General features: G+C 37.3%; 3 protein-coding genes across 3 annotated transcripts in view; 1 reads left to right on the top strand and 2 right to left on the bottom strand.

Moving 5' to 3' along the window:
- The window catches only part of ctbp1 (C-terminal binding protein 1), a 31,088-nt gene extending 24,314 nt beyond the window's left edge, over window positions 1-6,774 (bottom strand). Inside the window, exon 1 of the mRNA XM_055177499.2 lies at window positions 6,619-6,774. Coding sequence (XP_055033474.1) covers window positions 6,619-6,625 — 7 coding nt within the window. The 5' untranslated portion in view covers window positions 6,626-6,774. The remainder of the gene's footprint in view (window positions 1-6,618) is intronic.
- A 368-nt stretch (window positions 6,775-7,142) lies between these two features.
- Window positions 7,143-18,538, top strand: maea (macrophage erythroblast attacher, E3 ubiquitin ligase). Its single transcript, XM_055177500.2, has 9 exons — window positions 7,143-7,314; window positions 11,832-12,014; window positions 12,157-12,360; window positions 12,432-12,554; window positions 12,986-13,062; window positions 16,335-16,443; window positions 16,595-16,728; window positions 16,919-17,114; window positions 17,195-18,538. Exons 1-9 carry the CDS (start codon window positions 7,198-7,200, stop codon window positions 17,288-17,290), a joined length of 1,239 nt encoding a protein of 412 aa, XP_055033475.2. The 5' UTR covers window positions 7,143-7,197; the 3' UTR covers window positions 17,291-18,538.
- A 1,966-nt stretch (window positions 18,539-20,504) lies between these two features.
- Window positions 20,505-25,787, bottom strand: aldob (aldolase b, fructose-bisphosphate). The gene is made up of 9 exons (XM_073854102.1): window positions 25,641-25,787; window positions 24,885-25,001; window positions 22,122-22,333; window positions 21,938-21,992; window positions 21,676-21,836; window positions 21,481-21,564; window positions 21,230-21,404; window positions 20,948-21,147; window positions 20,505-20,862 (listed from the first exon to the last, which is right to left on the bottom strand). Exons 2-9 carry the CDS (start codon window positions 24,994-24,996, stop codon window positions 20,767-20,769), a joined length of 1,095 nt encoding a protein of 364 aa, XP_073710203.1. The 5' UTR covers window positions 24,997-25,001; window positions 25,641-25,787; the 3' UTR covers window positions 20,505-20,766.
- Window positions 25,788-26,019: the final 232 nt, after the last annotated feature.

The following is a 26,019-nucleotide window of genomic DNA, read 5'->3' as shown; positions in this document are numbered from 1 at the left end:
AACCTACTCAGAGTTGATTGAACTAACTCAGATCAGCTTTTCTGTGACCGAAAACTCAGAGTTTCCTATCTCAGAGTATGTCAACTCAGAGTTCAAGTTTAAACTCAGAGTTGGCTGAACCTCCTTATTGAAACGGGCCCCAGAGATCTCTAATAAGCTTTTTGCTTACATTTTTTTTATTTTTAACGAAAAATACCCATATTTAAGAGTTTATAAGCAGAGAAAAATATAGATAAGATGAAACGTTTTTTTCTCTGTTTTGTTTGTTTGAAAGCAAAGGGTCTGTTCTTTCATTTGATATATTTGTATGTTTATATATTTTTAGAATTTTGTGAAGCTTTTGTGAAAAATCACAAAATTTTTTGTACATTTTTTTAAATGTAAAAAAAAAGGCTGGCGGTGAATGAGTTAATTAAGACAGATGCTGACTGACGCTTGACGCTTTTTCTGACGAGTTTTTACAGTAATCTATAATTCCACTATTATCCTTTAGGTGGTGCTCTTACCCAATTTATAAAAAACTTTTTCCCCCCTTTTTGTTTGTTTGAAAGCAGAGAGTATGCAGTATTTTTTCAATAACACGTGCAAAAGTTAAAAGTATGTATGCAGCTATGACACTCGTCTCGTTATGAGTATAATATATGTATATAATGTGGTTTACTAGTATTTAATATATCATTATGTAACTTGCTATGCAATTACAAACATTTGACATAATTTTTTCTGTCCAACTATCTTATGTAACATTAAATAGCCTTCTACCATTCAAAAGTTTTAGGGTCACTTTCACTTAGGCTAATTAATATTTTTCCACAAATCACTATAATTAATATAATTGATCAAAACTATGGAACTATGAAAAATAGAGATGCTCCGATCAGCATTTTTGGGGCCGATCACCGATTACCGATCACCAAGATCATGATCTGCCGATCGCCGATCAGTGCCGATCACAGAATGGCAGTGGAATGGGAATCTTTTATCTATAATCTAGCAGAGTTTACACCATTTGTAGAAATGAAACTAACTATAAATTAGGTATATTATTGTTTTAGGAATCAAATAAATAAGCACAACAAATATTTCTTCTTGCAAATAGAAATGTAATATGCCTTTAAAAAGGTTTATGTCTGTTAAAAGTAATTAAAATAAAACACTTCACAGTCTTTACTGTATGAATTAAATATACACGCATTCGAATGAAGTACAACAGTTCTTCAATGATGAGCAGAGAGTAATTTTATTGAGAGATGAATTAGGATACTTTAGCTTTAAGACGTGGGAGAGATCGTTCTCTTCACGTGCACTGATGACAGGCTGCTGTGTATGCGTGCGGCGGGTGTCCGCAAACAAGAGCAGCTGTGAGGAAAATGGAAGTTTAAACCTTCAAAACTTTAAAACGAATGCAACTAATAAACTTTCGTCATGAGGATGCAATTGTCCGCGATAGATATGTGTTGTATACGCTGTTTGATAGGGATGTGAAGACGCATTGCGCTGAGGACCAGAGCGCGTCTTCATAGTCCGCAAACAAGAGCAGCTGTGAGGAAAATGGATGTTTAAACCTTCAAAACTTTAAAACGAATGCAAGTAATAAACTTTCGGCACGAGGATGCAATTGTCCGCGATAGATATGTGTTGTATACGCTGTTCATTTGTAGCAGAGATGTGTGTGTTGCGCGTCCTCATAGAAAATACGCATATCTCTGTAAAGGCAGAGAGGGAAATCACGTCACACATGAGCAATGGGTTACAAAATGCTCGCACTGTGTAAAATGATCTCTAATTGCAGCCGCATCACAAACGCTATGATGACAAAAGTAAACAGAAAAATCGGCTCATGAGATCGGCAAAATTAGCGAGTGCCGATCGAGTCATTTAATGTCGTTATCGGCCGATTACGATCGGCGGCCGATCGATCGGAGCATCACTAATGAAAAATAATACTGTGATTGAAGAATTAGTAATTAGAAGAATAATCCATTAGTTTGAGACCCCTGCATTAAATAATTTAATCCCTGACTGACCAGGGCTCAACATTAAGGCTCGTCCGCTTGTCCGAGACAAGTGGATTTTTTGAAGGACAAGTGCAAGAGAAAATTTGTTGTCCGACTGGACAAGTTAAATTTCAAACAATGTTACTTAACGTTATGTGCGGTTAACGACAGAGCAGAACACGCAGCGCAAACACCCAGCGGAATATTGAAGTGTATAAATGACAGACACTTCAACCGCGTTTTCATCACTGTGTGTCAAAAAAGCCGATTTAAGTCCGTATTTTTTCTCTAAAGTTCGGTAAAAACACATAATGGGCTTAAAATCTTGTTTAAGAATCTGTTTTATTACGAGAATCTCTCCTTCAGCGTGCCTATGTGTGTGCGACGCGAGGCAGCCGATTTGAATCTGACAGAGTTTGTCACTGTACATTAAAAATCCCACACGAACATTACAGCGTAAATGCTAGAATTAAGATTGATTTTATATATAACAGATAATCTAGATACATTTACCCTAATAAGTTTTTTAAAACATGTTAATGTTTTAATGTTTTGCTTTAGTGTTTTAATGTCAGACAATCCTTGAAATGTGGGAAAAAGGAAGAGAAAGGTATAGCCTTTAGATATAGCATCATGCTTCAGAAAGAGTAGCAAGAAGCAGCCAAATGAATCTTGGTAAAATACATTTCAGTGGCCTACAAAATTCACGTGATTTTCTGGTCTCTATAGTTTTTCCAGCAATGGGAGATATAAATCCTGGTTTCAAAGTAAATTTCAAAAGTTTTATTTGCTTAAATAGTTTAAAAAAAACATGAGGTTGAATTATGACTATAAATTGTATGTTAATCTCAATTCATTTTTAATTGAAATTAAAGTATTGTAGCAATTGTATGTTATACATCATTGTGATTAACGCACCTATAATACTTAAAAGTATTTTAAGGTTGCGAGATTTTATGTGCCACCCCAGAGTAACTGCTGGCCCCTGCCTGCCCACCCCTATGAAAAATCCCTTGCTCCGCCACTGCTTAGCAAAACACAAAAAATACATTATATTATAAATCTTTACCCGGAAAAGTGACTTTTGTGCATGGACAAGTGAAACATAAATTTCAAGTTCCTCAAAAAGTTAATGTCAAGCCCTGCTGACGTTCAGGTGAACGTAAATCACCTTATTAATATTAAAGCTGAGCCCAAATAAAGTCAGTTTATTTGACAGTGAGTTTACATTCAATTTTGTATGAAGGCTAAACACAAATTAAAAATGAACATCAAGCTATTTATTATTTTTTAAATATTATATTGTTTATAACAGGAGGCTTCATAGATTTGGCAAATCCATTTGTTCAGAAGTTTGTAGGTGCAAACATTTGTTGTGGGCATTCTTTCCAGTTTACCCCAAGGCTTTTTTAACATTCATAACGTTACGGTATAAATCTGATATCGACCGAAATTTAGAATTTTAAGCCATATCGTTCAGTTCTATTTTTTTGTTAATATATTCATAGATGAGAATTTTCCTGGAAGGCATTTGGCGAAACTCTTGTAAAAATCACAAAAAATGCTGGCGGGCAACTTTTTAAAAGAAGGCACAGCGGCGGTGATCCGGGGAATTTGTCTGCTGAATCCAGTCCACAAGCACGGAGAACGAGACTTTACCTGTCTACTACAGCAACTGCAGTATGAATTAAAAACTTCCTAGAAAGTCCTACAATGACAAACACACTTATATTAAATGAGAAATAAAACGTTTATTAACAATAAGCTTTGCTTAGTGCATCACCATAAAAACAACGTTCATCAGTTAACGAACATTATTTCTCAAGGCTAAAGATGTAGGATGTTTACTGTACTAAACATCTGCTATAGGCTAGTCTGCCGCGACAAGTTGTGAATAACAAGTCAGCCTGGGAACACAGACATACTGTATGGTGTGTGCTTCAGTGGAGAAGCCCAACTCATTGGTACTCAAGCAGAAGAGCCTCATTCTTTGTGAATTCATTAGAACTGCTCGGGACCTCAGGGGACGTTGGTCTTGGCAAGTAAAGCACAAACCATACGTCACGTACGTGATCCGAGTGCTTCGACTATTTGCTATAAGCCGGCTAGTCATATTTATACCATTAAACTGCCCATACTTTGATCCAATCAAGTATCATTTGTTCTAATTGATTCACTAACCCCGTATTTGCTGAATAAACCTTAACTAGTGTTATTATCACACATCACATTTCAGGTGACATAAGCTGTCTGACTGGTTATAACACACCCTGAAGTCTGAAATAACAATAATTACCAGAGAACTGAAATAAACAAGTTTGTGGAGAAAGGACTACATTAACAATTATGACCTGTCTGTGAAAAAACAAGATATGTAAAGAACATTCAGTGAAAAATAACATTGAAAACCTTAATATTGACTGAGTAAGATCATCTCAAAAATTCAAATCAATGTGAAACCAATAAAGGAAATCAAACTTTCATAATCCAAATCTCACTATTAGATTATTCAACTTTAACTAAGATTTCTCAGACAAATTCTCCTACAATTAATGTCCATGAATGGATTAAAAACCCACACTTTCTAACCAGTATCCTCCATGTGAAGAAAAGCAAGGACATAACAAGGTGAAAACCATCTCTACACCCACAACAGTCAGATCAGTTCTCGGCCACTGTAAGAGGACATCTGGGAAAAACCTGTCACAGGACACAATCTATGATGAATGAGAAATGTTGCAATCAGCACTGTTAAAAACCCCTCAAAAGTCTATTGTAAAATACAATGAAAGCGGAAACATTGAAAAGGAAAGAGGCAAAGAGAAGAAAGATGCCCCCTGAGAAAGACTGCACTGCCAACACACACACACATGAACACACACACACATATACACACACTGCAGCGTAGCTAATGGATAAAAACTCCCTCACATCGCCTATCTCGAAGGAAAGAGGGTGCATGGATAACATTTCCCTAAATAAATTCAGTGTGACTGAATGCATCCAATTAAACTCGATTCCAAATGCGAGAGGGAGCGCAGGGCGCATGAAACAACATATCCTTCAAATACACACTTAACAGTCCTTTAATAGATCAAACTCCATTAACAGATTGTATCTGACTGCTATTTAAGAAATGTCTGCATTGTTGCTGCTGTTTGATCAAGATCATTCACAGTCTCCAAGTCTTCTTTGCACAGCTCATGCTTTTAACCATGTTCACAACATGAGACACAAATTTACAAGATGGAAATATTCAATAATTTGATTCTTTGGCAGAAAGAATGCAAATAACAAAAATCAAGTTAAACAGCACACAGCAAAACCACACCAGGCCTCATAAAACCATCTATAGTTCAATATTTTTATATTTTATTTTTGATTACCTTGATAATTGAGAAAAAGATTAATTATTTGTGCTTTTTATTTTTTATTTTTAAATTACATGGTTACAATTTACAGCACCCCTTTACGTAAGGAATTATTGATAACAGGCCGTTGGATTATTTGAAAATAATGCATACCCAATGAACTAAGGACAATTATTCGACTTATACCACGGCCAATCAAAATAAAGCATTCAACTGGCCAGTGGTACAAACATTTATATTAAAAAAATGCATTTATATATTTATGTGTATAGTTTAGTGCTGCATAACGATTCATTGCGACTAATCGTTTGCAGAATAAAAGTTTTTGTATACATCACATTCGTGTGTTTACTGTGTATAATAATTATGTTTATATAAATACAGACACATGCATGCATAATTTTAAGAAAAAAATATATTGATATATTAAGTATTTATGTATTATATAAATTATATATTTAATATATGTATAATTTATACATACATGTATTGTGTAAATATTTCTTAAATATTCTTACTTTTTAGCCCCTAGTAAGTTACACTTTACATAAAATATGACTATTGACTGGTTAATTTGAGTGAAATGAATTGTGTTCTCAAGTTATAAACGAATAAGAAGAACAAACAGATTTAAATAAAACAAGGAGGTAAAAAGAGGAACAAAATGTACATTATGAATTCGCTGCAATTTAGGCATTAAGTAAATTCTTGTCTATAGCTCATATAAGGCACGAAGTTCGTTTAGTTAGTATCGTTTTAGTGATCATCTTTAATAATGTAAGTTACCAGATATAAATCGATGTGTCGATCCTATGTTTTAAATGTCAGAGATCAAACAAGCGTCCATATGGTAAAGTCGCGTGTTTAATGCATGAACGTACTTCTGCAAATGATGCACCCTCACCACTTAATCCCTTCAAACTTGAATCGTCAAAAGATATGGCGGGGATTTAATCAACCATGTCGTAAGACTCAGTATCTTATATATATATTTATATATATGATTTCAAAATATACTGTAACTGTAAGTCAATTTGTTTCTAAACTAAAACGATTTCGGCTCTTCTGTTGACAACCCAGTGCCTTATGCGAGTGTTAGCTAAGGAAGCCGCCCCCTCCAAAAACAGCCCGAAACCGCAGCCTTCCAGATATTAAATTTGGAATATATAAAATAGGTATGTATCGGTACATTTTGGACACTACTATCAAGCACACATCCAGTTAAAAAGAAAAGTAAAACAATCACAAACCTTGCATCACCCGCTTTAAAGCTTGTAGTGCCTCAATGTACCCGGCGGTATTCGGTAAACCATGTACCAAAAATTTACCAATCAGAGCCTTGTGACCGGTGAGACGGCCAATCGCAGTAGGCTGTGACTGGACGAGAGCCAATCATATCACGGCTCATTGCTCCAGCGGACACGGAGGGTTGGGGGAGGGTTTACTCGCATGCTCGTGCAGGAAAGAGAAAGTGTGTGGGGTGAAAAAGAGGGTGGATGAGGTGATCGTTTGAGGGGGATGGTTAAATAGAAGGAAAAGTAAACTAAATATTAAACAGTTGTTTTAAAATATTATCTGTACGTAAACTCACAGAACTGGTTTTGTTTTGACAACTAACTAAACAGGATTTATACTTTTTGATGATTATTTTTGTTTAATCATCTCTGCATTACAATCCAAGACAGACAGATATACACCATTACTGTACAAGTAGTTATCTCTACATTAGGGAACGAGCTAAAATAGTACACTACACTTATCGATTCATTTCTCCCGTCTGTTAGGGGGCAGTAATGCGCACACTTGGTTCCTCATCGCACTGAACGCCAATGGCGAGAAGAAGACGAAGTAACGCCTCCACAGTTCCCCAAAGCAAGATGGCGGTGCAGGAGACAGCAGCTCAACTCTCTATGGCCCTAAAGGTGCAAGAATATCCAACTTTAAAGGTCTGTCACGCCTTTTCTCTGCACACTTTAAACGTGTAACCTAACGCATTCATTTAAAGCAACATGACTTGTATAATGTATAGCATGTCGTACATAAATCATCGATGAAATAAAGTATGTGACTGTATTTAGACAGTTAACTGGTTAGCTCTGCGGCTAGATAACTTAGCAAAACAAGTCCCGCACACAAACAGATCCAACTGAAGTGATCGCCAGCTGACGAGTGGTGCCTTGGTAACGATATCGTCTGTAACGTTACATATCGATAGAGACGTGAAAGAGAGAAATAAGTCTAATAGTATCGCTCAGATCGATGTCATCCTTACAGTTTGGTAGTTTTATTTTATTCAAACATGTACAGCCTCGTTCAGTAGTGTAACCGGCGAGTAATGCCGTTAAAGGTAGATTGAGAGATCATTAGCAAAACGTATGTGACACAAAACGCATCGTAGTATATAGATCATTTATTATTTTAATGCTATCCATTTTAAAGCAACGTTTGTAGTTAATCGTGTAAGATTGATTTGAAAGCTTGATAATGTGTGTCATATAAATGCTAGAGGAATCCACACATGCCAGTGATGATCAGAGCTCGGTATGCATGCGATTTAATCGTTACATTACAGATCACGTTGCATCCGGCAGTGTTGGTTAATGGGAGCTATTGTCAGGTATAATTTGTCGACGGGTGTTTTTTATTTATTGGTAGGCAGGCATATTGCACCTTTGTTCTCTGCGTCACAGGTTTTTCGCCTTTAAGGCTCAGTTGATAGCGTCGATTAGGATGAATCCTCACGTTAACTCGTTATTTAGCTATGTGATGAAGCGTTTTGGTGATCAGTTCACGGACCTTGGAAAATGATGTCTGTTCATGTGCACGCACATTGAATGTCAATAATATATATGGTCTTCAGCGCTGTGTCAAGGGCATGTTGCATCTGAGCTTGCCTTGCAGCATTTGGGAATGATTTCCAGTTCCTTCTCTAGATCATTTCTGTGCTAAACATTTAAGATCTTTATAAAGAAAATTTGTGCAGGTAGGGGCCATTAAAATGCACGTTTACACGGATTACATGCTAATGATGTCATGCAGCTTATTGATAATGTATAGGCTTATTTTATACGGTTTGCAATTAATTGATAGCACTGTATGTTATAGTTGTACTTTCGAAAGGTTGTCTTTTTTGGAAGAGGTATAATGTTAGTTTCAAATGTACAGGGTATCATTCATTTGTAAGTTGCTTTGGATAAAAAATGTGAAGAATTAGAATAGTTATCCAACATGGCTGTAAGGTGACAGATGGCTTAGCTGATCTTGAGAGATAATATTGAAGGTTGAATGTCTATAAATTCTCATTCATCACTGCTTTACTGCCACACCTCCTAGTCTAATTATCATGACTCTTTGACCATCTCTCTTTATTTGCTACATGTGATCTATATGCAGGAAAATGAGCAGTAACAGGCTAGGAACACTGAAAGTGTTACATTGCAATAAAATGTTTAAGTGGGTGATTCTCACGAAACTTGGTTTTAAAAATGTCAAGCATGAAAATGTCAAAATTGCTTAAATTTACTTTTTTCCCACCAGACATTGAAAAGCAAAGTCTGGAGTAAATGGGAACATTAATTTAAAAACGTTTACTTATCATTTAACACTTTTTGTAACATAATTTAAAAAATTAGTCCTAAAAAATCTCATTACCGCAACACTCAGAAAACACCAACACTGACATATTTTCAAAATGACATGACAAACCTGAAAGAACATAATTTGGAGATTCTGCACATGCATTTAAAATCAAAGTATTATCCTTGTATTAATTAAATGAACATTTAATAAGCATCTGTTGCGGTAATGATAATCAAAATGTCATGTAAGCATTCTGACAAGAAAATATTTCAAATTAACTGTAAAAAAATGATCTTACCTGGTAGTCATCTTGAAGTAACTGGTCCATGTGCTTGGTCACTCAAAATCAAACTTTATGAAAATTCTGTATGTGTGCTTAAACTGTTCTCAAAAAGTGTTGCGGAGGATGAGAACATCAGGCATGGACACATAATTTTCCTAATTTTTCTTCATTATTATTATACATGAATATTCAGTAAATATTTTTTCTGCCATCTAAAGTAGTCTAGCAAAACATCCATTTATTTTTTTTCTTAATATTTTTGATTTAATTACAACATAACGCATGTTCAAACACAGCCGGACACATTGCGGTAATGAGAATTTCAGCAGAAAATTAGATAAAATTTCCAATTAAAATTTTTTATGTTGAAATCACACATTGTGCAAGGTAGAACACAGTATTGTGTTAATTCTGATGCTTTTTAATGTTACTATATTACACATTTTAAAGCTAAAATCATTAGTGCCGTGGTGTTTCAATGGTTTCGTGAGAATCACCCAATTAGAGTTTTTCATAGTGATATTACAATAAAGAAGATTGTGCTATTACATCGTAAAGCCATAAAGTGCACTGCATAAATGTAAAAAGATAAAGCATGAATAATAGTTTTGCCCATAACACACAAAGTCTCAGATTCCCTTATTTAAAGAGACAGTTCACCCCCCCCCCCAAAAAAAAAAAAATCATTATTTATCATTATTTGCACACCTTCATGTCGATTGAACCTTCAATGTCTTTCTTTGTTCTTCAGAACCCAAATGCATATATTTTTTTAAAGGTGCAGTGTGTAGATTTTAGTGGCACCTAGCAGTGAGATTGTGAATTGCAACCAACGGCTCAGTCCACCGTTCACCGAAATGTATAGAGAAGCTACGGATGCCGCTACAGGACAAACATGTTGTATAGGACAAAATACAGAACTAGCGACAAAACGCGCTCTGTAGAGCAGTTTTGTCCATTTAGGGCTACTGTAAATATATGGCGGCACAAAATGGCGACTTCCATGTAAGGGGACCCTCAGTGTATGTAGATAAAAATGACTCATTCTAAGATAATAAAAACTATACAGTCCATTATGTAAGGTCTTTATATACCACTGATAACATAGTTACGTACATTATATTGCATTTCTGTCAAGAGATCATTCTAAAAGTTACACACTGCACCTTTAAAAAGTGTTGCTTCTCTTTCATTGCACATTCTCTGTCTCTGAACTGTTGTTTAGTCAGATTTAGAATGTATTTTTTAAAGCTGCTGTGTGTAGATTTTAGAGGCATCTAGTGGTGAGATTGCAAATGGCAACCAACGGCTCAGTCCACTGCTCAGCCATCCGTTTCAAAATGCATAGAGAAGCTACGGTATCTGACACAGGACAAACATTTTGTCATCTGAGACAACATAGTGCCGAAACGAGGTCTATAGAGCATGTTGTCCGTTTAGGGCTACTGTAGAAACATGAAGGTGATTTCGATGTAAGGGGACCCGCGGTATTTGAAGATAAAAACGTCTCATTCTAAGGTATTAAAATGTAAGGGTTATACACCACTGATAATATAGTTAGTTATGTATATTACATTGCATTTCTGTCAAGAGATCCTCTTATAAGTTACACTGTGCACCTTTAAATAATATGACAACTGAAAAAACTGTGACATTTAACAAGAAAGCAGAGGAGTAAATGTTTTAAAGGTGGGGTGCACAATCTCTGAAAGCCAATGTTGACAATTGAAATCACCTAAACAAACACGCCCCTACCCTAATAGAATCTGGACCTTCATTTGATAGGCCCGCCCCACACATACGCATCCCAGGCAACGATGTCGGTTAGTAGACACGCCGCTTACTGCTGATTGGCTACAAGTGTGTTTTGGTAGTCGGCCCGACTCCCTTTTCCAAAGTGTCAAAAATCACGCACCTCGCCTTTAACACTTTTGGGTCATTTTAAATGGATGAATAGTAAACCCAAAAATGTATATTCTATCATTTACTCACTCATAATTACAAAATTAATGTTTGTAACCAAACCAATCAGAAGCACCACTGACTTCCATAGTAGGATAAAAGGATACTATGGAGGGGAATGGTGCTTCTGATCGCTTTGGTTACAAACATTGGTGAAAATATCTTCTTTTGTGGTCATCAGAACAGATATATTTATACGGGTTTATAACAACATGAAAGTGAGTAAATGATGACAAAATTTTCATTTTTGGATGAACTATCCCTTTAAAGGGTTTTTTGTTACTATGGGAGTGGATGGTGACCGAGATCAAGTGTGAGTAAATAATGATTTTTGGGGTGAACTACCCTTTAAGGACAGTGCTTATTATGATTAATACATCTGTTAGGGAGCTTATTGGCTGTATAATTAATTATACACACGGCTTCCCTAACTCAAACTAGTCTACCCACCAACTAGTCAAATATGTAAATTTGTACTTTTCATTTTGGCAGACTTTACATACTTGATTCTCATATGTGATAATGTTCAAAATGGTAATGGGAGGTATTTTTTGTTTTTTAAATCTCTGTAAGTTTGGAAGACTGGTTAAAATTGTGCTACCCATAGTAATGAAATGCAAAATATGTATTCTTCTTTAGGTTCCTTATGAAACCTTAAACAAGCGCTTCCGAGCTGCCCAAAAGAACATTGACCGGGAGACCAGTCACGTGACAATGGTGGTGGCAGAGCTGGAAAAAACCCTCAGTAGCTTTCCAGTGGTGGATACTGTAGTCTCCCTATTGGATGGAGTGGTTGAGAAGCTCAGCGCCCTCAAGAGAAAGGTATCCTGAGAACATCAGTTTTGTAATTTTGCGAATGTATGAAATGCATTTTGCGGTAGCGCTTGCAGCAATTCCATTCATTTATTTCTTGTAACTACATTTTCACTGTTTAAATCATTAAATAAGGTTTCATATCTGATAGGCAGCAGAGTCCATCCAAGCAGAGGATGAGAGCGCTAAGTTATGTAAGCGACGCATAGAGCACCTGAAGGAACATAGCAGCGACCAGCCAGCCAGTGTCAATGTTTGGAAGAAGAAACGCATGGACCGCATGATGGTGGAACATCTGCTACGCTGTGGCTATTACAACACTGCAGTCAAGTTGGCTAAACAAAGTGGTATTGAGGTGCGTCTCCACCTGTCAGCTTTGTGTGCGTGTATGTGCAAGGTTTACACATGACCTTTTTATTGTTGTAGGATTTGGTCAACATAGAAATGTTTCTTACTGCGAAAGAAGTCGAAGAATCACTCGAACGACAGGAAACGGCAACCTGTCTGGCTTGGTGCCATGATAACAAGTCTCGTCTGCGAAAAATGAAGGTCAGACTTTTAGTTTCACAAACTTGGCTGCTTCATTCATATTTTGAATTGAAATTAGGAATTCAATATGAGAAGTAATATGTGACCCTGCCTGTGAAATTCAGTCTCAGTTAAATTTGGAGCATTTTGATTTCAATAATTGATTTTCCTTTGACATGGCCTTACAGTCAGTGAATATTAAAGATATATCAAGATTATATTTTCACATTATGTTCTTTACATTATATAGGATGATTTTATGTAGCAAACGTTGAATTACAAAAAAATTACTTTAGTTGGGTGTTCATAGACAGGGTCACACATTACTCGTCTTGTTTCATTTGTTTACAGTAATGTTCTCAAAGATGCTTTCAAGTAATCGAAAGATTATGTAATTTTGTAAGGGAATGATTTGTTCAAATTTGGTTGTTTAAATATGTTACTGTTTCCAGAGCTGTTTGGAGTTCAGTTTAAGGATCCAGGAATTTATTGAACTTATTCGACAAAACAAACGCATGGATGCAGTAAGGTATGAACTTTATCATTGATTAGGTTGTTTTGTTTTTGTTTATCAATGTGTGTATGTTTGAAATAATTGGAAAAAAATTATAACCATTAACAAAATGAATTTATGGTTGATAATGATTTTAGTACCTCATTCGACTGCCATTTTAACTGTCCGTGCACAACGCTAGCGACTTTGTCGCTGTGTGTCTCTAGTCTCTTTCAATGTGGTCATTAGGAGGCGTTCCTCCTTATTCTGTTTGTCCTAGTAACAACTATAAACAAATGAGTATTTAACGATTTGCGCAAGTAGATTTCATACAAAATTAATGTATAGCCAGTTTCATCGGACACATGTGCGGTGACGCGATTACGCGTCTGGTCGGAACTTTACTTCCGGTTTCTGTTTGTTTAATGGTCTGACTAGTTGCTAAACTGAACTCTTGAACAAATACCTCAGTGAAAATAACAAATGTTTTGGTTTCCTAAGTAATCTACGTGTTGTTCATTTTGCTTGTTATATAAATAAACTACTTTGTTGTAGAACTTTGTTGTTACTTATTCGTAGCGGAGTTTACTGGAAGTTACGTGTGTTCCACGAAAGCTGCTTGTTTATGTTGTTATTGCTGAAACCGTCTATAGACGCAAACAGATGTGAACTCGCGGAGGGCTATGCGAATGATGCTAATTGGGCGGCGCAATTGCCGCAAAAATGTGTTATTCGCCTCAAACGCGTCTTTGCGCAAGTTGAGAATATTCAACTCAAGCGAAAAATTATCATGATGAGATGAAGTTAAATCCCGCGAGTAATGTAGAGCGAGAAATGCAATGTTTTGCGTTTGGTGTGTACACAGCATGACCGTCCTCTCAGTAAATGAAGAAAGATGGATGACGTTAACTCCACTGCTTCAATCTCATTGGTTGTCCCTCCTGAAAGTCACTTGTCATTTGCATAAAGTTGATCTGTTCTCAACTTTGTTGCGTAGCTGGACAAGCCCACTTCTTGTTGGCAATGCTCGCGGTTTCCAGAAGTCACCAAACTTTCACTGAAATGAAAGAGATCGCATGGCTTTGCCATTGCTAGTCACTGGTTGAGTGCACGCACAGTAAGGGGCCGGTTACACATACCAATGTTTACATAACAGTTTTTAGGGTCCTAATAAAAGCAGATTTTTGAAACCGCATAAACACAAAATTATAATAACAGTGCATGTGTTAATTCAGTCTATAGCAGTGTTACTCATTGCGCGGCATGCGTTTTTTCTGTCTTTTCGCTAACTCTGTTAGAAAACCATACCCATTTTATCAAGACGCACGTTGATAAGCATGTTCAATTGTATGCACAGTTTGCACTGAGCACTTGTCATATGACATCAAAGTATTGTGAGATCAGACTGCTTGTTATGCTTTCAAATTGCTCTCGCGGCAAAGTAATGTCACTTGCCAAACGTTCTGTGCAGCACCACATAAAATGAAGTGAAAGGTGGCCCCCCTAGTGGTTCAGGGGGCACTGCCTACGCATATTATACAGCGTTCCCACCGGTCCTTAAAATCCTTGAAAGTTTGTGAATCCGGGGGGAAAAATTCAAGGCACATTGTGTTTGACACATGAAAACATCTCGGGTTACGTATGTAACTGTTGTTCCCTGAGAAGGGAACAAGACGCTGCGTCTCCCTTGCCATACTTCCTGTGTCCCTGTAATGCCGTCTTTGGCAATATTTCAGACAGCGATATACTTCATGCACCCTGTCTTTGTCGTTAAGCCTCACTATTGGTTGAATTTGATATACACATTCAGATGCACTTACCCCTGGAGGCGTCCCCAAAGTGTCACCGCAGTGACGCAGCGCGAGTTCCCTCAAAAGGGAATTGTAACGATGTGTCTTTAAAGGTAACACAATGTAACCTTGCTCTCACTTGAAATGTGTCCCCACATTTAGTTCTTGAATTTGAGGGTATTGGACCTGGAAAGTCCTTTAAAAGTTCCTTGAATTTGAAGTTAACTAAGGTGTGGGAAACCTTATTATAAGAATGCTTAGCATCCTATTTTTGTCATTTAAAGTAAATCATCTTGTCTCAGTTAAACATTTGACAGTTAATGGTAAGGAATGATTTGCCCTTGTATTTATTGCATTGCAACAGATTGATAAGCAGACATGCGAGTATAACCAAAACAATAATGGCGGCCTACAGGACTGTGTCTGTCCTGCTCAAGAGTTTTATTAACAAAGTTTACAACATTTTTTGGCGCTTTATAGTCCAGGGTCACTTGTAGTAATAAACCTACCTCATCGTCCATCTAAACAATGTTTAACAAATGTGTATGTGCGCAGGCATGTAGTATTTCTTTACAAAGTTACATCGCCATCTACTGGACCTGCACACGTAATGCAGCATATTTAGTCATCTTTGTGGATCCATGTAAATGCATATCTAGTTAAAGGAATAGTCTACTCATTTTCAATATTAAAATATGTTATTACCTTAACTAAGAATTGTTGATACATCCCTCTATCATCTGTGTGCGTGCACGCAAGCGCCGGAGCGCGCCGCGACGCCTCGACAGCATTTAGCTTAGCCCCATTCATTCAATGGCACCACCCAGAGACAAAGCTAGAAGTGACCAAACACATCAACGTTTTTCCTATTTAAGACGAGTAGTTATACGAGCAAGTTTGGTGGTACAAAATAAAACGTAGCGCTTTTCTAAGCGGATTTAAAAGAGGAACTATATTTTATGGCGTAATAGCACTTTTGGGAGTACTTCGACTCGGTGCAGTAACACACTCCCTCTCCCATTATGATAGTGAGAAGGGGAGCGGACTTTTCAGGCGAGTCGAAGTACTCCCAAAAGTGCCACCACGCCACAAAATATAGCTCCTCCCCCAAATCCGCTTAGAAAAGCGCTACGTTTTATTTTGTACCACCAAACTTGCTCGTATAACTACTCGTCTTAAATAGGCAAAACGTTGATGTGTTTGGTCACTTCTAACTTTATCTCTAAATGGTACAATTGAATGAATGGGGCTAAGCTAAATGCTATCGAAGCGTCGCAGCGCGCTCCAGCGCTTACGTGCATGCACACAGATGATAGAGGGATGTATCAACAATTCTTAGTTAAGGTAATAACATATTTTAATATTGAAAATGAGTAGACTATTCCTTTAACATTGTTAAAATGTGTACATAAATTTTTTCAGAAACAAAGAAAAAACCTATTTTACTACGAGTATGTGTGCATTTTTAAGTATACGAGTCACAATTAATATTAACAAAGTCTCTCTTAACTCCAATAGACATGCACGCAAACACTTCAGTCAAGCAGAAGGAGGGCAGCTGGATGAGGTACGGCAAGTGATGGGCATGCTGGCTTTTCCCTCTGATACACACATTTCACCGTATAAGGTAAATCCTGTTTTTGTTTTTATATAATCTTTCATTCAAATGCACTGTTTTGATGATATTTATTGTTAATTGTTTCTAAATATGTGCTGTCAAGGCAGGTAGAAGTTCCAGTTCAATGGTCCATGACAATTCTTGTTTTTTTTTCTCCCAGGATCTTTTGGATCCAGCTCGCTGGAAAATGCTGATCCAGCAGTTCAGATATGACAACTACAGATTGCACCAGCTGGGAAACAACTCTGTGTTTACCATTACCTTGCAGGCAGGGCTGTCTGCCATCAAAACCCCGTATCCTATCCGCAGTAACATTCATCATCCTTTAGGTTTTTATATTGTGTGGACATTGAGTTATGCGTTACAATGAGTTTTACATTGATGCACTTGTATTTTTCTGGTTTACGGCAGATGTCATTAATTTATATTACAAATGAAACGCTGAACAGTAAAACAGTTGTTGACCTTAATATTAGGTTATCAGGCAGTGTTATAAAGAAGATGGCACTTCCAAAAACCCAGACTGCCCTGTCTGCAGCAAATCGCTGAATAAATTGGCTCAACCTCTTCCCATGGCCCACTGTGCAAACTCACGGCTGGTATGCAAAATCTCCGGCGAAGTCATGAACGAGAACAACCCACCTATGATGTTGCCTAATGGCTACGTGTATGGATACAATGTGAGTAGCTTCGTTTAAAGCTATTTTTATGTTTCATTTATTTCCTGTCTCATTAACATTCCTTTCACTTTGGTCTACAGTCTCTCTTGTCCATTCGTCAAGATGACAAGGTGATATGCCCCAGGACCAAAGAGGTTTTCAACTTCTCCCAGGCTGAGAAGGTTTATATCATGTGATGGGAGCGCCACGTACGTTCTGGAACGTTACGCTGCGGCGCCAATGCAGGCTGGGTGAATCTGGAGTTGACATAATTTGTCCAAGGGCTTCAATCCTTCAACCCTTGTTCCATTCGAACAAATTTAATTGACAATACGCCCCCACCCGGTACCGGCCTACGAGATCATCATTAAACAGATGGTGCAGAATCACAATGGAGTTGTCCTGGGCTAAATGGACTGTTGTGGCGAGGGATATTATTTTGTTGTTGTTTTTAAAAGCATTGATATTTTGACATTTATTTAAGTGGATTCTTTACACTAGCGTGAAACGAACACGATTCCAATATCACTTTATTTCAAAGCTTTTGCCTTGTAGTGTGTTATAGAAACTAATGAATCATTGTTGGTTTTTTGAACAAGGGCACCCATTTAGGTCATTATTATTAGATTGTGATTGGGTAGCTGTAGAAAATGCGCTCTTCAGATGCCTTGCTTTTGCACCTGTGAAATCTGTGACTACATGCATTCATGTTAATGTACTTTTAATTTGTATTTCATAGACATCCTTACAGTACGTGAGGTAAATGTAGTAGCATTTATAGCAATACTCTATCACAACTGTGTAGATGTTCAGACTAGAAAGACATGACAGTGTTTTTAGTGTCTTACTGTTGGTAAAGATTTACTTCGGCTTACACTTTCTAGTACATACCATGTGGCCATATAATGGGCATCAGCATCCATTCATTAAATAATTACATGTATAAGCAAGATAAGTATGCAAGATTGAATTTTGACAAATACATCTGAATTTGAAGGGTTTTTTAAATGCCATGTTGTTAGGGTTTGACACATTTAGTGCTGTTTTGTGACTGACGGTTAAAGAGAAAATTGAAATAAAGTTTTTGGATTTCAATTTAAGTGATTTTTTTACAGTTATTTTGTGTGAAATTTCTGAAGTTGGAACATTTTAGTGTTCCAATAAAAAAAATCCTTGCACATTTTCCTGAACTCCAAAAAGTCTCAGGTTTCACAGGATCAACTGCAGGTAACCAATACATAAGTGGGTACTATGAATGCCCTCAAACGTTTTGTTTGATCATACAAACTAACACAATCTTCCTGTTGATTATCACACCCCAAATATGTGTTTAACTGTAACTGTGGAAAGACTTGCTTAGAAACTGCTCATGCATGTGTATTTTGGTAGGATAGATGGGTTGTTCGTGTCCAATTTCCAATAAACATTGATTTGTTTTGTTGTTACCTGCGTCCCAGATGATGTCCTTAAAATAAACATCCCAGAATAAAGCAATAAGCCCCAAGAAGTAGTGGGTTGCCAGTGCGTTTTATAACAGCTAAGTGGCGTTTGCCTTAAACCCCCTTAGCTGTTATAAAATGCACTGTAACACCACTGCTTCGCGGGGCTTATTGCTTTTATAAAACGGTTACTTCATATGCTTATTTGTGTTTTATTTCATGAAATCCTGCTAAGTTGTAATTATATTAGTACAAATATTACTCTTCCGCCAAACAAAGTAGTTCCTCAGAATCAAGTGTGGCTGAAACAGAGCGCAGCAAAGACACAATGATAGAATGTGGTGTTTATTTTTATAAATAAACATTAATCTAGTATATACATTAACATTTATATCGTGCAACTTTTGAAGTGATATTCAAATATGCTTGGTTGGAAGCTCTTTCTTAACTCTGTCAGCGTTTTTATTTTTTAAAGTTGCCACCCAGTTTTAGTTTTATGCCTCATAGAAAAATGATCTACTTCAAATAAACATAAAATATATAAATTGAAAGAACAGACCATCCAAAGATTGCCATCGTGAAACAATCGTCGCGATTTCTGTGATTGTGGCTCTTCATCGGTGGTCCTATGTCATACAGTGAGAGAGGTTCAAAGACTTATATGTGTAAAAAAGCATGGCTTCGAGGCCTTTTAAAAAAAATCAGATGCTGGACACCTTTTAGGTCTGGATTTCGTGAGAATCACCCTGTTGGATTATTTAAAATCCTTCACTTAATGGGTGATTCTCACGAAACCATTGAAACACCACGGCACTACTGATTTTAGCTTTAAAATGTGTAATATTGTAACATTAAAAAGCGTCAGAATTAACACAATACTGTGTTCTACCTTGCACAATGTGTGATTTTAACATAAGAATTTATAATTGTAAATTTTATCTAATTTTCTGCTGAAATTCTCATTACCGCAATGTGTCCGGCTGTGTTTGAACATGCGTTATGTTGTAATTGAATAAAATGAACACAAAAATATTAAGAAAAAAAATAAATTGATGTTTTGCTAGACTACTTTAGATGACAGAAAAAATATTTACTGAATATTCATGTATAATAATAATGAAGAAAAATTAGGAAAATGATGTGTCCATGCCTGATGTTCTCATCCTCCGCAACACTTTTTGAGAACAGTTTAAGCACACATACAGAATTTTCATAAAGTTTGTTTTGAGTGACCAAGCACATGGACCAGTTACTTCAAGATGGCTACCAGGTAAGATCATTTTTTTACAGTTAATTTGAAATACTGTCTTGTCAGAATGCTTACACGACATTTTGATTCTCATTACCGCAACAGATGCTTATTAAATGTTAATTTAATTAATAGAAGCATAATACTTTGATTTTAAATGCATGTGCAGAATCTCCAAATTATGTTCTTTCAGGTTTGTCATGTCATTTTGAAAATATGTCAGTGTTGATGTTTTCTGACTGTTGCGGTAATGAGATTTTTTAGGACTAATTTTTTAAATTATGTTACAAAAAGTGTTAAATGATAAGTAAAAGTTTTTAAATTAATGTTCCCATTTACTCCAGACTTTGTTTTTCAATGTCTGGTGGGAAAAAAAGTAAATTTAAGCAATTTTTACATTTTCATGCTTGACATTTTTAAAACCAAGTTTTTCGTGAGAATCACCCTAATATTACTTGATGGATGTAAATGCTGGTGATTATGATGCATATACTCAGTGGTGTAGTGCAGGCTATACGCAGGTATATGGATTATACCCACCTCTTTATTTGATGGCATGGGGTATACCCACTTCTACTGGGGGCATAAATTAAGAGTATACCCACTTCTCCAGACACCACTGCATATACTGCCATGCACAGAGCATGTAAAAGGGTAAAAGACAGAAATGGTAAATACTGTCTAATGGAGCAACAAGTTTTCACATAATTAAAAAACAACTACTCAAATAAAGAAGCCATTTTATTCAGTTTATTCCAAAATTACAACCAACAGCCTGTGCAAATACATAAAAACTAGTACCAGTTAATCCAGTTGAGTCACAATGATTGACATCATCTGTAAATTTCAAGTAGAAAATGCATGTGCATCGCAATTGTACACATTAAGGCAGTTTTGTGTCATCTTCAATATTTCTGGGATCTTGCATGCAACCTTTGCATGGAAATTGTCCACCATAAGTTGGCATTGTAATATGTTGCTCGGTTTAGTAGACATAGCTTGCGGTAAAGAGAGACTGTGTCGATGCTTGTCCAGCCTGGCCTGAGGGTTTGTATTCACCTTTTGATGCCAGACCATTGATCTAAAACAAAACAATTACACATTTAGTAAAGCCATACTGTAGCACACCATATAACAATATCATTTAAAAGTTACTAATTTGTCACCTTGGCACGCGTGACAAAGGCATCCTGCGAGGCCTTCTTGTTCGCTGCTTGTCCCTTCCATGCAGCAAGAGCCGAGGCCTGGAGAGCACGGCCATAAGAGAATGTCAGCTTCCAGGGTTTGGGAAGGGGGGTCTGGTTAATGGCATTCAGATTTAGGGATGCCTCCTCCTCACTTTGGCCTCCCGAAAGGAAGCAGATGCCTGAAGAGCAAAAGCGCGATGTTAGAAAAAAAGGGCACCCAAGTCAGAAGAGACCCTGAGTTCCAGGGGAGGATTTTCTTACCCGGTACTGCAGCTGGCACGGTGCGTCTGAGAGCAGTAACTGTTGCCATGGCAACTTCCTGTGGGGTGTACCTTTTGGTGCAGGACTGTCCGGCAGTTACCATGTTTGGTTTGAGTAAAGTGCCCTCCAGATACACATGGTGGTCAGAGAGAGCCTTGTATACAGCTGCCAGGACCTTGAATGAAAGTAGTTTTTTATTGGTTAAATTGACTTCTATCTACTTTTAAGATTTCGTTTTGGTGAAAACGTACCTTCTCAGTAACGTACTGGCACCTTAGCAGATCGTGGTCTCCATCTGGGAGAATCTCAGGCTCTACGATAGGCACCAGGCCATTCTAAAATGGGGACAAATGAATCAAAAATGGCATTTTTTTAAGCAATAATCTTTGATATAAGATATTAAATATGAGTAGTTATTCGTTTTCCAGTAACCTGTCCAGACATACCTGTTGGCAAATGCTAGCATATCTAGCGAGAACATTAGCATTCTCAGCGATGGCGAGAGCAGATGGACAGCTGTCGGAGATCTTAAGCACACAACGCCATTTGGCAAAATCACAACCGTCCTTTTTGTACTGGGCACAGCGTTCAGACAAACCATCCAATCCTGAGCAAAAACGATCAGGGATGAAGATCGAAGAAGTGAAAATGCATACATGTCCGCATGCTAGATTACTTGCATGTTGATAAATGTAATAAAAGTTTTACCTTGTGTGGTCGTCTCTCCATCTGTTCCATTCAGTCCTGCTGTGCCTTTGTCCACCTTGAAACACAAAACTTTCCTTGTTAACTAAAACTAAACTTTATTGAGTGGATTTTGTGATTGTGAGAAAGTGACTGTACTGGAAGCATGCACCCATATGGTTACTGTTTAAATGCCACAGCGGTCCACCTTAATACCAACTACGATGCCCTTATTCTTGACAAGCTGAGGAAAAAGAACTCCCGTGTCTGATTTCTGGTAAAGTGTTTCGTGGAAAAAGATGACACCACCCACGCTTTCAGAGATGGAGGGATCTACAGAGAAGAGGATGTCACGGAAATAACGGCGGTTCTCTTCAGTGTTCTCCACATTGATCTTCTGAAGACGCTTTGCCATTGTTCCTAGAATATAAAAACATACATAAAATGACTTCATTGACATATTTTTTTTAGAAAATGCAAGAAAACAATGTCAGGGCTCACATAAAGACAGTATGGTCGGGCCAGTGCTTAGCCCTCAGTCACTAAAATATATGTTCTGCCTGTGGCCATTTATATATGCATTCTTATGCAATGTAACCATTAAGACACATTTTAAGCATCGCGAATATTAAAGGGGACATATCATGAAAATTTGACTTTTCCCATATTTAAGTCCTATAATTGGGTCCCAATTCTATCAACCTAGAAAATGTGTAAAAGAACAAGCCGGTAACTTAGTTTTGGTAAACCATTCTCTGCAAGCATGTGAAAAAATAGGTCATTAAATTATGGCTCCCCTTGTGATGTCAGAAGGGGATAATACCGCCGCTTAATCTGCACTATCCAACCACAGCACTGCCATTTAGTGCAGAGATCAGCTCATTTGCATGTTAAAGAAAACACCCAAAACGGCACATTTTTGCTCACACCTACAAAGTGGCAATTTTAACATGTTATAATAAATTATCTACTACCTTATTGGTTGTTGTGGACACTGTTGCATGTTTTGTCAGATGGAAGAGTGAATCAATTTGAGTTTTTAATAACGAAAACAGACATTTACTTGGTTAAAACAGAGCCAAAGGCATAAGCGAATTTCTTCAAGACTCCATGTACTTATCTTTCCTGATGATTTCTTATGTTTATTACTTGAAAATTGTTATTTGTCGATGTATCTTCTTTTTTGATTGCACTTAAAAAAAAGCAATTGGCCCCCAAGAGCACATGAAATGACATTTTGATATTTAATTTAATTATTATTCGTTTTTATATGAATGTCAGCGTGAACCATTGTGGTAATTATATAATATAATGATATATTATTATACAAGTCAATCAATCGTATTGGTGGCATCAAGGGGCCCCCCAAAAGAATTCTGCCTAGGGCCCCATAAAGGCTTGGGCCGGCTCTGGGTTAAAACACGAAGAGCGATGTTTTGCACAGTTTGTTGTCAAGTTTTCAGGTAAAAGCAGACAAGTCAGGAGCCTTTTTCTTATGAACAAGCAAAACCTCGAAGCTCATGAGAAAAGCCGACAGCACATAGCGTGCATGGTGTCTAACAGTGATAACCAATTTATCTGGTCAACTGAACTTAATAGCGAAACGTGAAGATTATTTTAAGCACATTGAGAGACATATAAACACAGCATATTAAAGGCTGAGTGCACAATATCTGAAAAATGCTTTGGAAAGTCAGGCCGACTACCAAAACACACCTGTAGCCAATCAGCAGTAAGGGGCGTGTCTACTAACGACATCATTGCCTGGGTTACGTATAGAGACAAAGCGCAGTTATGCCAATTTGAAAACCACGCCTACCGAGGGGAAAACAATCCAACCGTCTCCATTGACTTTGTATTGCGAGAGGCCGCCTCCTTGTCATTTCGGGCTTATAACAAAAAACAGAATAGTGCCTAAAAGCTGCTGTGTGACAATATGTACAGCTAACAAGCCAAAGAGCCCAGAAATAGGTTTTTGTGGGCTGTCGAGCCGTAAAACTCTGCCTTTAAGGAGAAAAAATTGGATCGCCGACTACGTTTCCCCCTAGGAGGCGCAGTTCTACTAATAGGAGTACTATGAAAAGTTGCCTGTTTCCACTTTTGTGTCTTTAAACGCTCGTTTTTTTGGGGTCGACAGCTTATGAAAACTTTTTTACAGATTAAACTTAAAAACAGAATAATACCTTAAAGCTGTTTTGTGACAAGGTGTACAGCTAACAAGCCAAAAAACCCAAAAATAAAGTGGTTTTATCCACTTTTTCTCCTTAAAGACTGAGTTTTACGGCTCGACAGCTTATAAAAACGTATTTCTGGGTTCTTTGGCTTGTTAGCTGTACATATTGTCACACAGCAGCTTTTAGGCATTATTCTGTTTTTGTTATAAGCCAGAAATGACAAGGAGGCGGCCTCTCGCAATACAAAGTCAATGGAGACGTTTGGATTGTTTTCCCCCCGGTGGGCGTGGTTTTCAAATTTGCATAACTGCGCTCTGTCTCTATACAAAGTTTATGGAGACGGATGGATTGATTTCCCCCCCGGTGGGCGTGGTTTTAATTTTATGCCGCGTTGTGCTCTGTCTCTCTATGTGTGGGGTGGGTCTATCAACAGAAGGTTCAGATTCTATTGGGGTAGGGGCGTGTTTGTTTAGGTGATTTCAAATGTCAAAATTGGCTTTCAGAGATCATGCACCCCGCCTTTAATAACACAGTTTTATTAATATTAGTTCATTATCTTCCTTACAACAAGATTTCTTTTATATGATTTCTCAATTTCTGTGCACAGTTAATCCTGATATACTTATAGACCCTGATGAGAGTATTGTGACATTTCAGAATTAGAAATTACATTAAAATTGCCAATTGTCTAAACAAATGATGAATAAAATGTATATGAATACAATTATATTTGACTTTTAAATTCTCATTTTAAATTTGTGGTACTAAGCTGGGGACCTTCTTTTGGTTTAAGTTACCTGTAGACTCATCTGCAGCCAGGATGCCTTTTCCAGGAGCTACAATGCGCTGGGCAATTGTGGCAAGCTCCTTTTTCTGATCCGGAGAGAGGGATGGAAACTGGTGGGTCATGTTGAGAAGAAAAAGGCATAATGTGAATTTTTGGCAAAATTTGTCATTTACAGAACGTTTGCTATTTAACTCTTTGGGTTGTTTACTCCTATTGGTAAATATTTGCTCGTAACTGCTGAACTTTGGTCGAGATTCAGTGATAGTCTGGCTCCTCCCTCTGAACAAGAAGTTCAGTGTTCACTGTCATCTACGTGCAACAAGTTTCGCAATGTCCCGTGCACAAGGAGAGCAATTCTGCACATCTGTACAATTCTTATATTGTTTTAAAATCAAGAAAAGGTCAACTGCAGGCGTGCATAAACTGTAATTCAGATGTATGCATTTTAATGGTGGACAACTTCGTCTCCATTACAGTAAACTATTCAACAATTACACAAACAAAATACTCGAAAATTATCGCGTTACGATAAACTATAACGTTGAAAAAGAGCAAACGCACTCGCGATAGTATGCATGCATGTGCGCGTGACACGCGTTCTTCTTGCGGTCTCTGCATTGTAATTTATTACCATTGCCACATTTGCGTTTACAAATAAGTCATATACTTTAAGTCTACCACATCCAATAACGTTGCTACAATCAATTAATATTTTGTCAAATTTATAAAATAAAAAAGTTGAAACTAAGCAGAAATTCTTACTTGAATGTATGAAGGTATGCAGCGTTGTGTATGAAGGAGAGCTGAACTGGTCAGTAATGTAAATGCGTGGATGCGAGTACGTGAACAACGCAGTATTTATTATTTCAGTTGACTTGAGAGGCTGGACAAAAACGATGAGGAACAGGCGTGCTCAGCGTCCACGAACGCCATTGGTTGAGATATGCGATGGGTGTGTGAGAACATCTGCCTACATGAACTTTGCGATTAGGTTTTCAGCTCCAAAGGTTTCAACGGGAAAGCTTTGTGCAGCAAAACTTGTGCAAGAAGTTGAAATTGCACGATTTTAAAGTGATTTCATAAAACCTTACAAAGAGGGTGTTATGCAGTCCATAAATATCCAACCCTAGAGCTAAAACCTGAAG

Source organism: Misgurnus anguillicaudatus, chromosome 16 (assembly GCF_027580225.2).
Source record: "Misgurnus anguillicaudatus chromosome 16, ASM2758022v2, whole genome shotgun sequence".
Lineage (NCBI taxonomy): Eukaryota > Metazoa > Chordata > Actinopteri > Cypriniformes > Cobitidae > Misgurnus > Misgurnus anguillicaudatus.
This window is presented reverse-complemented; position numbering and strand designations above follow the sequence as displayed.